Source organism: Cynocephalus volans, chromosome 9, assembly GCF_027409185.1.
Source record: "Cynocephalus volans isolate mCynVol1 chromosome 9, mCynVol1.pri, whole genome shotgun sequence".
NCBI lineage: Eukaryota > Metazoa > Chordata > Mammalia > Dermoptera > Cynocephalidae > Cynocephalus > Cynocephalus volans.
Genome location: NC_084468.1, coordinates 58446582 through 58463690, shown reverse-complemented (window position 1 = coordinate 58463690; position 17109 = coordinate 58446582). Strand labels below are relative to the sequence as shown.

The following is a 17109-nucleotide window of genomic DNA, read 5'->3' as shown; positions in this document are numbered from 1 at the left end:
GAACTAATCTTAGGGGAATCAAAAGTACCATACAGGCATCATTAAATTCTACCCTGCACCCTTTCATCTGAGGATGCAAGATGATATCTCTTTTATGAAGCTGCAAAGGCAGACACTAAAGGATTTAGCACTTTGTTTAAAGTTGAACTATGAGTCAGTGCAGGACAAAATAATAAATGCTATCATCTGTTTCAAACATACTATGGGCCAACTACTGTCCTAAAACATCATGTGCATTTAATCTTTATAACAACCTATGCTTATATTATTATAATACCCATTTATAAGTGAGGAAACTGAGGCTCAGAAAGGTAACATTGTTTGCCCAGGGATAATAAATGGCAGAACTAAGAATTAACCCAGGTCTCTCTGATTTCAAAGCCTATGCTGTTAATCACAGTGCTATACCATCCTTACAATGTCTCCTTTGTCTACTTAGGTGGTTCTTCTCCTACTCTGATTTAACTGTCTTATTGTGTTAAAAGATATACAATTTATATTTTCAAGGAACAATGTTATTATTCAATTTATAATCTTTGAAATGGAAATTCAAGTCCAGTAGACAGGAAGCATTGCTGTCTGTAATCTATAAAATAAGGGAATAAATCACTCAGACATTAGATAATTTGCAGGTGGACACAGGCCTCTAGTCAATACTAGAGGTAGAATGTATCCTCCCAGTGCACCTGTATACTGAGTCTCATATAGTCAAATAAAAGAGTTAAATTAATACCAGTGACTACACGATCCAAGAAATATTGTAATTTTTTAACTGACAAAATTGTATATGTTTATCGTGTACAACATGTTGTTCTGAAATATGTATACATTGTGTAATGGCTAAATCGAGCTAATTAATTGTAACATACATGTTACCTCACATATCTTTTTTTATGGTGAGAATTCTTAAAATCTACTCTCAGCAATTTTCAAGAAGGCAATACACTGTTAACTGTAGTCATCATGCTGTACAAAGATCTGTTGAACTTATTCCTCCTATCTAACTAAAATTTTATATTTTAAAATTAGTTATTGTACATTAAAATCTTGTCTGGTCACACTGAGTAAAATTTAGAAAAGGTAAAGGAGTAGGAATAAAAATACTCTCTGATATATATATATATATATATATATATATATACACACACACACACATATATATGTGTGTGTGTGTATATATATATATGCAATTACAACATATACTTTCTCATTTGGTACTTAATAACCTTTTGAGGCAGATAATTTTAATATTACCATGAACCATGACTTTACAGATAGGGAAACCAAAGATTAGAAAGACTGAGACTTCCAAATCTCTGAATAAGTGATTGGTAGAGTTGGAGTTTGAACACACATGTTCTCACTCCAGCCTGTACATTCTAGTTCTCCCTGCTGCTTCCACCACACGTGTTATTTGGAATCATAAGTGCTTCCTTGGTTATGCAGAGCTAACTTTCCTTGGCCTTCAAACAATTAGCTTAATCTTGGTGTCTCAACTTGCCCAATAAAGTAAATAACAACGTTCATAAATGAATGCATTGAAAATATTTCAAACCAGTCTTTCAAATAATGCAGTACATTCAAGCCATTGTTCAGCACTTTGGCACATATTACTGGATTCAGCCACAAAGCTCCTAAATTTGGGCTTCATAAATAGAGTTGTAAATCTTTGCACAGAACTGTATACTTCATGGATGATGATTGGCAGCTGCCTGACTCATAGATTCTTAGAGCTGGATGAGTCCAAAGATGAGTGCTTTTCTACTTTTCTTTTACCAACAGAATCTCTTTTTGCACAGAAGGCCTAATTCAAACCCCTGAGGCCTGGGGCAAAACTGCTGTGGGTGCAGTGGGACTGAGGCTGAGTGCCTCCTCTGCTCTACTTTCTCTTTATCCCCTCAGGCACACGTCAGGCATCTTGAGGGATTTTTCAACCCACTTTAGAAACAAACTAATTTCTCATTATGGAAGAGGAAACAATGACAATAGCCAAAGTTTGTTGAGCATTTGCTGTGTACCTAGTGTGGTACCAATGGCTCTTAAGTGCTATTTCATTTAACCCTTAGAAGAACCCTATGAGTTATGTCTTATCATTATCCCCATTTGTAGGTGGGGAAATGTGGACTTAGAGGGTAACTTTCTTAAAGCCACCTACCTAGTGATAGGCTGGATCAGGACTAAACCCAAGCTGTTTGATATCAAAGCCTAGGTCTTTAATTCTAATCAAGAAAATGGAAGTCATTTGCTTAAAGTCATAGAGCTTGTTACAAGGAGACTATTGGAATCTTGGTCCCTTCATTTATTACTATTAGATTTATTATTTGTATCTCAAAATTAAGATACTAAAGAAAATTAAGTAAAATATTTTATCATCTTTCCCATATACAGAATATTCAAGACAATTAGTTAATATGTTTCATGATGTCCTCTTTTCTCAATGATAATTACACAAAAAGAGCAATTTACCTTGATTGTAACTAATCAGTTTTGCATATTATAATAGTATCAGATTTAGCTGTGAGTGACAGGAAACCCAGAGTGGCAGAGCATTATATAAAACAAGTCTGGAGGTAGACAGGTAAGGACTAACAAGGAAGTTTGCTAAGTAATTAGGAATCTAGGCTCTTACTCTTGTGCTGTCCTACCAACGTGAACATGTGCCTTCCAAATCATGTTCTAATATGGCTGCCTGAGCTCCAACTAGCACATGTATATTCTCACTATGGAATGTACATCAGGATTCTAGCCACCAGAATAGTCTCTATTACTTGGAATTTATTCCTGTGTTGACTCTTGTGCAAGAGACAATATTCTATTTTCCAGGTGGTCATTTGTCTAATCAAATATCAAGATTCTATTATTAAGGAAAAAGAACAAATATTTGGATAGGTCTCTAGGAATCTCTACCATAGACATATTAAGTCTGAGCCATGAGAGGTACATCTCATTGCGATGAACTGTAGGCAGGTGGATATATGGGTCTAATATTTAGACAAGTGAGCTGAGCTACAATTACAGATTTGGTAGCCATCAGCATATAGATGTGAATTAAAGCCATAGACATTGGTAACAAAAAATATTTGGTTCTTTTGGATAAAATAATATTTTCTTGTAATATTATGGTATTAATTTGCACAGAAAATTCTTCCTTATTCTATTATGAACCTGAGCCTATTTCACTATATGTTATTATTAAAATGCCAGTATATTAGGGTATGATTAAATTAAGGTGAGTATATAGTGATCAACTTCACAAATCTTATGTTCTATCCAAAAACTAAAACTCAATACTTACATATACCACAGGTCAGTAATTGGGGCAGGAAATTCGTTAATCAAGAAATCTCTCTCTTTTTTTGGAAGAATCATATAAACATTAACAGGGTCTATATGTTTTCCAATTGATCTCCATTGCTAAATTAGTTCAGATAGGGTTAATTATGTACAGGAGTTTCTAGATTATTTTAGGGATTCTTGTATATGGCTTACAGTGCTTGCCAGGGAAATAGCAAGCTGAAATACACCACAGGGTCTTAGCACATGTTCCAACTGGCACATTGCAATTTTAAGTGCTGTCAAGGTCTAGGGATTTTAACATTAGCTTAGGATGCAAGTAGTAAAGAAATATGACTTTCTCACAGGTATGCTAGTTGAATTATTTCAAATGACTTGCAGTTCCTTAGTTTGCAAATTATTCCAAATCAACTGACATTGTAGTCAACAGAAAAGTTATGCATTTGAAAAATTATGTGAAGGCTGATTGTTTAATAAATGCTAAATTTTAATTATAATAATATTAAGCATTTCCAGGTTATTTGAGGCCTTGAACATTAGCTTTGGTGGAAAATAAAGAATATCTAGATCAATTTAAATATCCACTGACTTTTAACAAATTAAGAAAATGAGAGCACACAACATCATACAAGTTAGGAGCCAGAAGATGCTGGAACTTGCGTGATGTTGAATATGCTCTCAGATTTCTCATCTATTTGAACTGAGACACAGATTGGTCTTTCAGTACAGAGCTACTTTCATTGTATCCTGCCAATTCTCATAAGAGGCATCTAGACAAAATCACAAGAAAGATTTTATAGGAAGACAGCTAACTTTACAAAGAGTTTCTGAAAGCTATATATATTAGCAAACACAAGAGTGTCTCTTGCTCTGGTTTCTCAACCATTTTTCTTCTGATACACCTGCTGTGACATATCAGCACGCTGCCTGTTACTTCTTACTTTGCTTCCACACTTTTAAGTCTGCACAATTCTGTATGACTGGCGGCAATGACATCCCTTGTTTAGTTTGCTATGGGAAACTGCTGCTTTTAAAATTGCTTATTCGTATCATGACAATTTAGTATCTTGAACTAGAAAGAGTTTGAAGAAAAGAAAGCAAATATATTAATAGAATTAAAGCTTACAATAACTCAATTTATAAGTCTATAAACACATATCTAATTACTTAATAATATCTTTAAATGTTTGGCACCCCATTTATCTGTAACTGTAAATTTCTAGAGGTCAGGCAAAGTGTCAGCCTAACTATCAGTTTGTAGTAAACTATGTGGCACTATGTCTGTTTGGGAACTTCGTAAAGACCTTGATGATAACACAGTGGAGATCAGAGACATTCCTTACTGTTGAGTTGCCACTAATATTTATATAACATACCTATGTATCAAAGTCTGACAATATATGCAGTCTTCACACCCTCCTTTTAAAGTAGGTGGGAAAAAGATACTATCACTTGAACTTCATGGATGGTTAAATACAGGAATGGTTCAGCTATGGGTTTTGCCTAAGTTAAGATATAATAAGTGGCTGTCACTCACAATATTTACTAAGAACTTACTGTTATACTAAGAAATAGTATATTTTTTGAAAGTCCAATTTTGTGCCTACCATTTCAATAATCTTTAGATATCTTATAATTTAAAAATGACTTCCAGAGCCATTTCAATAATAATTAGGAAAATCATCAGATATTTTTAAAAATTATAGAGATTTGAATCTGAACGGTTTCATATGCCCCCCTCCTCAATAAATTGCTTTTACTGAATAGAAATTGGTGCCATTTTCCAGTATTGGGGAACATACTAAGTGTATTATAAAATTAATTTTTGTTTCTATGCTAAGGATATTGTAGAGAATATAGTTCATTACATTCCATAGTATTCTTTTTATGAGGACCTAATAAAATTGTATTGCTGCTGAACAATTGCTCTGGTTTTAAATTTTGGGTGCCATAAAGAATATACCCGAGTAGGGTTTGCTTGTTTACTTTTTGTTTTTATTTAGTTTTCTTTTTGAGTTGGTTGCTAGAAAACTACCAATATTGAGGCCTGACATAGGAAAATGTCCAGATGGAAATTATGATACATGGTTTTAGTACTATTCCCATTTTATGTTTTCACTTATGTTTTGCTTTCTTCTTGTATTTCTGAATTTAATTTAATATCATGCACACATGTAATTTAATATCATATACACAAACATAGTGTGTGTGTATGATAGTAAAATTAAATTCAGAAATGCACACAAATACATAAATATATCTTTTTCAGCCATCTTAAATCAGTTTGGTACAAGGTAGGATATAAATAAAAGCATTTATAATAGAAACAATGAATTTGTCATCTATCTTGGTTTTGTGAAAAGAAAATAGAAATAGTTTTCTAGTAATTAGATTATCACCTTGTTATTGTAACTTCTCTATCAGAACTATTCATAATTATCATTGTAGGGAATGCACACATTATAATTCAGTCCAAGAGCTGGCTGATATTTTAAGTAGTTTTGTGTTTTGTGTATCAGTAGACAGGACAGAAATGTATTATTTGTGATTTTATAAAGAGTAATTTGCTTACATTTCTTCTTTAAAAAACAACAATAAAAACATATATTCCATGCACATGTATGCAAAATTTTATTTTATTTCTACCTTGGATATTTTTGTAGTCTTGTTCTAAACAGTATGAGAATGATTGAAGAGCTCACCAATGCCTACTGGTATGAGTTTTTCACAAAATGAAAAGCATCTGAAATTTTTGTGTAGATAGGACAAACAGCCACAATCCTATGAGCTAAGCTAGTGCCAGACATCTAACAAACACTGAATAAATATTTATTAATTGATGTTTTAAATCTTAAGCACTGACTTAGGAAATTTGCCATGTCATAAGGTACTATCTTCTTACTTCATTGTGATGTCTTTCTTTATGCTTTTGTTTTGATATTGTAATGTACAGATATTCAATGACCCCAAATAATGTCTCCTGAAATTAATTTCTCCTTATTTGCATTTGTCAATTTTTGTACTTTAGTAACACTTTTACAGTAAATAGACAGAATACACAGTTGGGAAGTCATGTATTTTAAATGCATTTTCAATAGAAATGCTAACCAGAAAGCTTGATCATTACATGAATTGTCATTGAAATCAGCCTTTAATTAAATGTCAGTCATTCTTCACAATGTCTGACCTGTCTTCCCTTATGTGTAATATTCCAAGTTCTTTCTTAGAACTAAGGCAGACCCCAAGTACATTGAGAGAGATTGGAAGCCATATTATGGTATTAACAAATGATAAGTTCAATTTGGTTTAATCAAGTTTAATTCAATTCCTTCTGCGAACATTTCTTGAGCATGTGGTCAGGGAATACAGAGAGAAATAAGAATCAGACCCTATCCCAAAGGAGCTCAAAATGCATGGTTCAATGTGATATTAAGGGGTAAATAGATCTGACTGGAGTAGAGGGGATTTTCGAACTGACTCTTAAATAATGTGCAGACTTTTATTTATCTATTTATTTTAAAATTTTTATTTTAAAAAGAATTTTTTTGCGACTGGATAGTACAGGGATCAAACCCTGGACGTTGGTGTTATCAGCACCATGCTCTAATCAACTGAGCTAACCAGCCAGCCTCAAACAGACTTTTATGATGCAAGCAAAGGGTAGACTCTAAGTTACTCTATATTGGAGGCAGCAGGAATGAAGGCGAAGAGCTCCCGGGGAAGGCGGAATGCTAGGCTAGGGGAGGCATACTTGGGTTTTAAGTAGTCTAAGCCATTGTCTATATCACTTCTAGAAAGTCAGCTTACTGTATGATTCAGAGACTGGGGAGACAGAAAATAAACCTGTTATCAAGCTATGGGACAAGTTGTAGTGAGAACTGCTAGAACAAGTTCAGTGGCAATGGGACTGGAGACAGACCGCATTAGATTTACCATGAGAGAGAGACCAGAAAACAAAAAGATCAGTATAGCTTCCCAGCACAGTTAGAATTGACTTGTAGGCTTCTGTTTAATATTACGACCCAAGGACCAAATCTGGCTCACTACCTGTTTTTGTATGGTGCTTGAGCTAAGAATGATTTTCATATTTTGAAATGATTGAAAACATTAAGAGAAGAAAAATATTTCATGACAGGTGAAAATTAAAAGAAATTTAAATTTCAGCATATGCAAATAAAGTTTCATTGGAACTCAGCCATGCTCATTTGTTTATATCTATTGCTCCTTTTCTGCTACAATGGCAGAGATGAGTAGTTGTGACAGAGAACCTGTAGCCTAGAAAGCCTAAAATAGTTATTATCTGGATGTTTATGGAAAAGTTTGCTGAATTCTGGCTTAAGTAGCTGATAATAATGCTTTGGAACCACCAACTTTACAGATATTGTGAACATGTTCATTTGAAACAGCTCAGCCGGACTGAGCTGGTGAAACATGGGAACTGAGAATGTTAGTGCTGCTTACATTAGGAAGAATGAGCAGAGTTTGAGACCCACTAGCGATCAGTACATAGTGGTGGTGATGTGTAGGGGCTTGTTCTGGTAAACTTTCCTTTGAAGCACTGTGAGCCTTGACATCATTTCTCAGTGATTACCGTAAGGTTTATTTGCACTAGTGCCTTTTTTCCCCTTGCCATTTTGTCGTTATTGCTGCTTTTCTTTTTTAGCACCACCATTCAAAAAATGACACACTATGAAGTGATAACAATGACGCAATTTTGGACATATTACTTGACTTCTGGCAATCTGGAGCTCATAAAAATGTGCCCACATTTTAACTACTATGTTCACCTGACTTGTTGCTAATTACACATGTCCCTGGATTGAAAAAATATCATAGAAAGAAAGCAATTTGATTGCATGAAGCTATTAGAATTCAACCAGTCTGAAGGTGTTTTTACATGAAGAAGTTTAGATAAGTTTCAAAGGGTGGAAATAATGACCGGACAAGAGTTTATGTGCAACAGAAGGTTAATTACACAAAGGTCTGTTGATATGTAAAATGGATTTATTTCTTCATTTGACTAATTTTTTTGAGCACACTTCCTACTACATCTAATTTGCAGCAATTCAGTACTGAATCACTTGCTGGTTAAAAAAAAAAGTAATTAAGAAACAGGGTCAATTACACCTCAAAAAAAGGACCGAGGTGAATCAGTTTGGGAAGCAGTGCCATACAGACTGGGAGAGGAAGAGATAATGTTTCAAATGACAAACATCTTAGTAATGTGGTCTTTACCATTATTATGAATTAAAATAATGATGATAGTAATAATTATCCTTGATATTTGTACAATGATTTTTCCACTTGGGAGCTCAAAGTACTAATATACTTTATCATCTTTATCTCTACATAGCTTATCAGATTAGGAGGAGTCTGGAATTATTATCCATGTTTTTCATATGAAGAAAATAAGAGAGAATTGAATCTGCTGGTATAAGACTGTATAACAGATACATCGGTGGCACGGCTCACAAATATACTCTCATAATTGTTCATTGTTTATTCAAAGCATTTTTGACTGGATTTTCTTTTCTCTTTGTTCAGTGCTATTCCTCTTGTCTCTTTCTAAGCCATTAAAGACAGCATGTCACTAAAGTAGTCGTGGCAGGTGGGGGTCAGGAGAGTAGGGCACAGAGGAACCTTGGACACGGTAGTCATGTGAAGTCATGAAGACATATATAATTTTCCTCAGTTATTTTTTCTTCTTTAAAATATTTCGCTCTCCTCTTTGTTTAATTCAAAAACCGTGTTTGTTGTTAAAAAAGTCTACCATAAAACAAAAAGTACATAAATTAAGATGAAAGTTTCTCTCTCATTTTTTGTTCTACTTCTTACTGGTAATAATTTTGGGTGTCTCCTTCTATATATTTTGCAATACACACCCACATATAGTTTTATTATTTATAAGAACTGAAACATATAATGCATATTATTCTGTAACTTTTTTCCTTAAAACGTAGTATTGACCTTTTTCATGTTAATAAATGTAGATCTACTGTATCAAAATAATGACTGCATTGTTTACTTTTCTGTCAAAAGTTATTGTAAAATGAATAGAACTTGTCTTATATTTTACAATTCTACATAGCAATCATATACCTTATCAAATTTTCTACACGTACAAATTTATATTCTTCATCTGTAATGTTTTGATATTAGTTGAGAAGCCCTTCCCTCCCCGTATTTTCCCCAAAGTTTTGCTTACGTCTGCTATACACATCTCCTTTCTTCTGTAACAGATGAATAGCAAACATTCAGAGATGAAGGAACAGGAGGCAGTTTTTGGTGCTTCTTAGGCAGAATTTCCTAAAAAATTAAAAAACAAATAAATAAAACTCTCTTCATGGAGAAGTCCTTTTAGGTTGCAGTAATTGCCATTCTAGGAACAGGTGTTTAGAATCCCACTCAAGAGAGAACTGGAGATTGAGGAGGTTGGAGAAAGGAAGATGAAGTTTCCCTGGCTACTGCCCCATAGGAAAAATCACAGGAACAAGGGAGGAGAATGGGTAGAGTCTCTAGAGCCTTCCAATCTATCCCAGTGCCTTCAGCAGGGGCAGAGTCTTGTAGCAATGATTATACCATTGACTTCTGTGACAATGTTCCTTATTCCATGTCCTGACAGAGCCAGGATGTAGTAATGGTGTAGCAGGGACCAATATGATAATATCATCACTTCCAGTTCCTATCCACCAGGCAATGAGTCCCCTTGATTTCTGTAAGCAAAAATTATTTATTGTGACATACTTTGCAATTCGCAAGAAGTTTACACATTCATGATCTCATTCTGGGTCCCACAATGCTTGACAGAATGGGTATCCTGTTCCCTATTGATAGATGGAGAAGCTTAGCTCAGAGTTTAAATGATTTGTCCAAGTCATGGAGCTGGTAAGAAAAGGCCTCATCTTAGAATCTTCTCTATTCGGATTCAACAGCTAGTACTTCTCCAAGAGAATATCACACTTTCCCCAAGTACTCGTGTACCAGACAGGTAGTGCTCTGGGGAAAAGAAGTGCATGCCACTGATTCTACTGGAACAGTAAATACCTCAAGAAACTTTAAAAAACAGTATTATATTCAAACTCCTTAGCTGACTCCGACGTTATTTCATTTTCTTTGGCTTTGGGGTTTGCTTACTAACTATTGTAACTCAAGGGAACAGCAGCTTTACCAATCAAACAGACCATTTTCCAATAACATGTGTTTTAGGAGGCAAACAAATGGGAAAGGTTAAGGGAATCTCATGCAGAGAGGATTTTCTGTAGCATCTCTGAAGCCTAGAGATGAATATTAGCTCAAAAATTTAGATTCCTAGGAAGGGGTCTCTTGTTATTTCTCATGTGTATCCTCAAAATTTGGTCTGAAAATAAATCAGAAAATTAGAAGAATAGAATTAGGAACTCTATCTGGAACCTGGTATGGTTCAAGCTGTAACACATTTCACAAGATGGTTAAGACTCTAGAGTGCTAGAAACAGGCTTGAAACCTTTTGGAAGATCCTACAGTTCCTGATTCTGTACCATACACACAGCCAACACAACAAATAACAGTTAACACAGATGTAGCATTTTCTACATGCCAGGCACTGTTAGAGGCACTCTGCATATAGTACTTCATTTAATCCTCACAATAATCCTATGAAATATGAGTGAACAATGCTATTGTCATTTTCATTGTATACACAGGGGAACCGACGCACAGAGAAGTCAGATTACTTGCACAAGTTCAGGCAGCCAGAGCTGGGACTGGCCTCAGTTGCTTGGGACCATCGTGTGTTCTAAACCAAGACAATACAGTACCATCTAACTGAATGTTCTTTATTTCTCAAAAATATCTGTTTCGTCTAAGTGGATGTGGTGTGTGCTGTGATATAATCCATCTGTTTCTTTTCTTCCTCAGGCCAGCTGTGGTGAGGGCCAGGAAAAGAACTTATCTGGAGCCCTGGGTTACTGGCCTCATCACTTTTATATCTCTGATCGTCCTGGCAGTGGGCATTGGACTCACTGTTCATTACGTGAGATATAGTAAGTATGAGCTGCTCTGGCATCATGTAATTTATCCCAAATACTTCCCCAGGAACCTTCCTGTTTTGATTTGCCTCAGGCTTGTTCATATATTACTATGATTTATTTGCATAGCTAGTACAAAGAACTCTTTACCTGCTTTGTCTCTCATTTAATCCTCACAAGCCAAGGTGAATTCTTTCTTCTGTCTTTGTTGTAGTGATGCTTCCTGCTGGGAATAGCACTCTAGTTTTTATATTCACTAATAAGCAATAATCAAGTCTTAAATAGGGGAAGACCACAGGACAGGTAGAATCCAAGGGCAATCACCTTGATTTAAAATAATTTGAACTCATTGAAATCCTGACATCCCAATAAATCAATTGCACAATCAAGGATCATAGAGAAGTTGTCTCTATTCTGTACTAGTAAGTTGGAAATGCTCATAGTGACATGTTGTTGAATGAGTGCCTATTTCTGTTATTTAAAATTAAATCTTGAGGTTTATGGCAAGTGATTAAAGAGGAGAGGATATGCTAAGATGGTTAATTATAAAGAGGTTCACTCAGCGGTTATCAGGCACCTCACTTCTAGATGAACTGCTAGTTGCTATGTTATTAGAAAGGTCTCCAGGGTACTTCAGAGCTGTTCTTCCAGAGTATAATAATGCTTCTGAAGTTTCCTTCTACTCTGCCTTGCGTTTTAATTAGTTGACTCAACTATGACCAGTTGGTTTAATATCTCCCTCTGCAACTAGATTATGCTTTGATGTTCATGATCCTATAACCAAAGAAGCTAATCACTTCATTCTAATTTAATTGGGAATTTGCAGAAGTTGCTTTCTTAAGAGTGATCTGCAAACTGTTTATCTTCCTCCACTGTACACGCAAGTCCAGTCTCAGTTTACAAAGCAACGTGGGTCATTGATAGGTAGTTTAAGGAGAAATTATTTTAAACAAAATTTTTTTCTTTTGGTAGAATATGCCCACACACAGGTCTTTAAATTTGGGATATCTGTATTTTAATCAAAGAGATTTCTCAGGAGCATACATTTGTAAAAAAGAATTGCTGAAATAACTTTACAATTCTACAGTTCTGTTATGGGTATATTAAGTCCCACTCTGTTGTAAGCATCATTATTCCTCCCCATGAAAGTCTGGGACAATGTTTCATTCACTTTTTCCAGAACTTAGCAAAAATCCTGACACATATTAGGTGCTTTATAAGTGTTCATTGAATTCTGAATGATAAAAATGAGTGAACCATACCCAGGATATTTTCTTGGGGTGTATTTTGACTTATCTGACTTTACAAGGAGTTCTTAGTAAAGCTAGGGGCCTGATCATTTTGGTGACAGAAAATATTTCTTACTACTTCTTTGCCTCTTCCCAAACAAAGTTTTATTAGGTTTATAAATCTTACTTGTATGTGTACAATTAAAACCTGGCAAGATTTTTCCAGTATCCTGTTCTTGGATCCTTTTGCTTGGATGATAAGTTGAGTAATATGGAACACATGACTTCCACCGCCCACACAGTACACCTGAATAAACAGCAATTGTTGTGATATGTATTACTGTCTTGTATTTGTTACCTGCCCTCTGTTTTGGGATGTAAACTAAAAACTGAGTGAATATAGCACCATGGCCATTTAGGAGCTGGCACACCAAAATAACTGCACCAAACCAAACCAATCTGTTATAGAAATAGACAGATATAGATGAAGGTGATTGGATTTGGAAAAACATCATTTCAGCCCTCATTTCATAAAGCCCAGGACAGCATAGAATTCTGTGTCCTTTGTGTCCAGGGCCTTTGGGACTGCATTTCTGCCCTTCTGTGATTTGGAGTTCAGAAGGTGAATCTGTTGTGAGCAACCAGGTTATAGAATTACAGACCTGTTAGAAAATTATCAACAAACTTATGTTCATCCTTATTTTTCTTACTTTTCTGTTAACATTTTCAACTATATATATATTTTTTAATTTTTTAATTTTTATTATTTATTATTATTATTATTATTATTATTATTTTATTTTGTCGATATACATTGTGGCTGATTATTGCTCCCCATCACCAAAACCTCCCTCCCTCCCTTCTCCCTCCCCCCTCCCCCAACAATGTCCTTTCTGTTTGCTTGTCATATCAACTTCAAGTAGTTGTGGTTGTTATATCTTCTTCAACTATATTTTTTAATAAATACACATACCATATAATTCTGGCAGCTGGGAGTATGTCTAAATACTTAGTGACCCATTTATAGAGCAAAGTAAAATACTGAATATTAGATGTTAAGTTGTTCATTTGGTTGAACCACATGAAATTACTGATATTTGACCATTTTTGACCTATATTAATGGTAATTTCAAATGATTCAACCTCACTATTAAAAAATAAATAAATAAAACAGGTCTCAGGGTGTAGAGGGTCTGTTCTCTTCCTCTCTAGAACCTTGCTACAGGTTGAGTATCTCTTATCTGAAATGCTTGAGACCAGAAGTGTTTTAGATTTTTGATTTTTTTGAATTTTGGAGTATTTGCATGTACATAATGTATATCTTGGGGATGGGACCCAACTCTAAACAAGAAATCCATTTATGTTTCATGTATACCTTATAAACACAGCCTGAGGTAACTTTATACAATATTTTTAATAGCTTTGTGCATGAAACAAAGTTCGTATGTGTTGCACTATCAGAAAGCAAAGGTATCACTATCTCAGCCACCCACGTGGGCAATCTGTGGTTGTTTGTCATTACTATCATTCGTCACTGAATTTGTAAGCTACTGATAAGCAGTCACTTCTTACACTTATTCACACATAAGTACTTAACAGTAGAAAATATGACATACCATTAAAATAGTGAAAACAATAATGTGTTCAGGGTAATTAAGCAGCACAGTAGCAGCCCCAGAATACCTGTATCATCTGTTAAAAACAGCAACGACAAACAGGCAGGCTTTCAGCCTCTGCCTATGATGCTGTGTTTTGATTAAAAGGTTACTGTACATGGTATTTTACTTTTTTTTAGGTGAGAAGAAACATCAGAAGCAGCTGAGGGACTAGGAAGTGGGTTCTCTAGGGATGACGAAGTATTCTGTTGCATGGCTTTTAAAATGTTTCCTCTGGAATCATCTGCCTCATTCACAACAATTTTTGCCTGAGAAGTTGCTCCTTGATTTTATAAACTGACATGGTTTCTTGTTTTGTAATGAATTTACGCTGCTCTAGTCCGTCAATAAGCCCATCATTCATTTTCACCTGGGTTTTGTCTGCTAGCTGTCACATGAAGTCAGGTGTGAAATTTTTCACTTGTGGTATCTTGACACTCAAAAAGTTTCAAGTTGTGGAGCATTTCACATTTAACATGTGATTAGGTACCAGCAGCATCAGCATCACTTGTGAGCTTGTTAAAAATGCAGAATCTTGGGTCTACCTTTAGACCTAATATATCATAATCTTCATTTTAACAAGATCCCCAGGAGGCTCATTTGCACATTAGAAGCAGTGTATTAGAACAATAAATGCAGCTAAACAGAAAGTTATAGTTAACCTGAGACATCAATGAGATGTTAAAAAATGCAAATATAATAGAACAGTAGTTTACAACGATAGGTGTGAGTTATTTCTCAATGTTTCAGTAAGTTAAAAACCTTACTTGAACTTATGTATATTGCCAGGGACCTTGACCATTCAGGGAAAGGGAGGTGAGTAAGGACGGAGGAAGGGCAAAATCTTCCTAGTCTCTCACTTAAGTCACTAATGCTCAAGAGACCCTAGACTTTCAGTGTCTCCAGCCTGCCATTCATCATTCTTTATACATCACCTCCCTCCCCAGGCCTTGAGAATATTACAGCAACTTCCTTCTCTCTCCCACCAAACCCTCTGGATGGCCAGGGTATTTTATTTAACAAAAGACTTCTTCAGCTTTAATGAGGGGCTTTGTTTTTTCCCACCCCAAGAAGCATTGTGTAAAAGAAGTCTTTGCTTTGGGAGTCAGGCCTAGGCTTGAAACTTAACTCTGTTTTCTATGTCATGTTGGGGTTGGGTAAGTTATTTATATTTCTGAAACTGTAGTGTGTTAAATATGGATAATACTGCTTTCCCATGGAGTTACTGTAAATTAAGTGAGATATATGAATATGCCTAGGGCACTGGTGCTCAATGTCAGTTTCCTTTTCCTGTGGGGCTAAAGTGAAGAGGGAAAGACTAGGAAGGAAGAGAAAAGAGGAGAGAGATTGAATTGGATGAGGTACACTCCATTTTCCTATAACTTGATTACCATTGTATTCCTAAAGCTTGGCACTGTGTCACTCATAGAAAAGTAGTCAGCATTAATATTCATTGAATAAATAAATCTTCTGAGGACTCTGTGCTTGCCTCATGTATAAGAGGGTAGAGGAAAAGCTATACTGCATTAACTCTCCAGTAGGCCAAAAATATGGGCTGCTTAAACTGGATGCAGAGAGTAGAAACATTGTCTATGGAGCAGACAAACCAACCCCTATGGCTGGTGGAAGGAAACAAATGTAGTGACAAGGGAGCCAGGTAAAACTAAATAGTGCCCTGTATGATTATGCCAGGTAGCAACTCTGGCTCCCTAAACTTCTGTTTACTGAATCACTAGTATTTTAATTCCTACCCTCATCTCCCTCTTTAGCCAAGATAAATGTTCTCATACTAGTATCCTTGTGGTCAGAATTGATGTGTTGTTGACTAAGGGAAAAATCCACTTTTGAAGTATAAAGGTGCATTCACACTTGGGAAGCTTCTGAATCCATCCCTGTTTGTGTGCTCAGATGGCGTGACTTGCTATCTCTTGTGGCTTATTCAGGTATGGATAACACATGAGTAATCAGCCCACAGCTCCAGTGCAATATTTGTACAGCAATCCAACAACACCAGGCACTTCTTATAGCTTTTACACTCTAAATCATATGATGATGAGTGTTGTTGTATTTTATTCTGAGATAACTATGAAGCCTGGGGCAGGATGTGAAGATGATTATCTGGGGTAGGGGCAGTTGTTTCAGTCTCAGTCTTTTTACCAACCATGAAATGGGGAAGTAATGATGATTTACACACATCTGATAAAAACTATGATGGGTTTTTGCCTCTTTCCTTGCAGATCAAAGGAAGACCTACAATTATTACAGCACGCTGTCATTCACAAGTGACAAACTATATGATGAGTTTGGGAGAGAAGCTTCTAAAGATTTCACAGAAATGAGCCAGAGAATTGAATCGATGGTAAGTAATATTTTTTTCCACCTTTAGGGCATTTGTTGTTGTCACTTTTTACCATATTTTTTAGTATCTTTGCTTCTAAAACATCCATTCAACTGATTCTTGAATATCTTTGCAAAATGAGAAGCAGCCCTATCTAAGGGATATAAAACAAAACTGACGACATGGACATAGAAGAGTGTGTTTGCAAGGTTGAACCAAGTAATCCTTAGCCATTTATTTATGTCCCTCCTACTCACCCTTCCTTAGCTAGTGCTACACTCTTGACCAGCAGAGTCCAGAAATTCTGAGAATGTAAGGGTAGCCCAAAATATGGTTGCTGTGTCCTTGACTTCCTGAAAAAGAGGCCCTGAGCAAAAAGTTGCCACGATTGAAACTATTTGGACACATATCTGAATAGTATTTTTGTTTTAAAAAATATCTAACCTTGAACAAGTTTTTGGTACATAAATCTACAGGAAATCCATGGATACTCATCTTTGTCCTTAAGGCATCAACATTCATCCTGAGGGATGAATCAAATATTTAAGAAACTGGGAAAAATAGCAGTATGGCCCGAAAGAGCACGG

The 17109-nt window shown here is 35.5% G+C and overlaps 1 protein-coding gene across 1 annotated transcript in view; it reads left to right on the top strand.

Moving 5' to 3' along the window:
* Positions 1-17109, top strand: part of LOC134385711 (transmembrane protease serine 11E-like) — a 67188-nt gene that overhangs the window by 33193 nt on the left and 16886 nt on the right. The window contains exons 3-4 of the mRNA XM_063107444.1: positions 11191-11315; positions 16422-16543. Coding sequence (XP_062963514.1) covers positions 11191-11315; positions 16422-16543 — 247 coding nt within the window. The remainder of the gene's footprint in view (positions 1-11190; positions 11316-16421; positions 16544-17109) is intronic.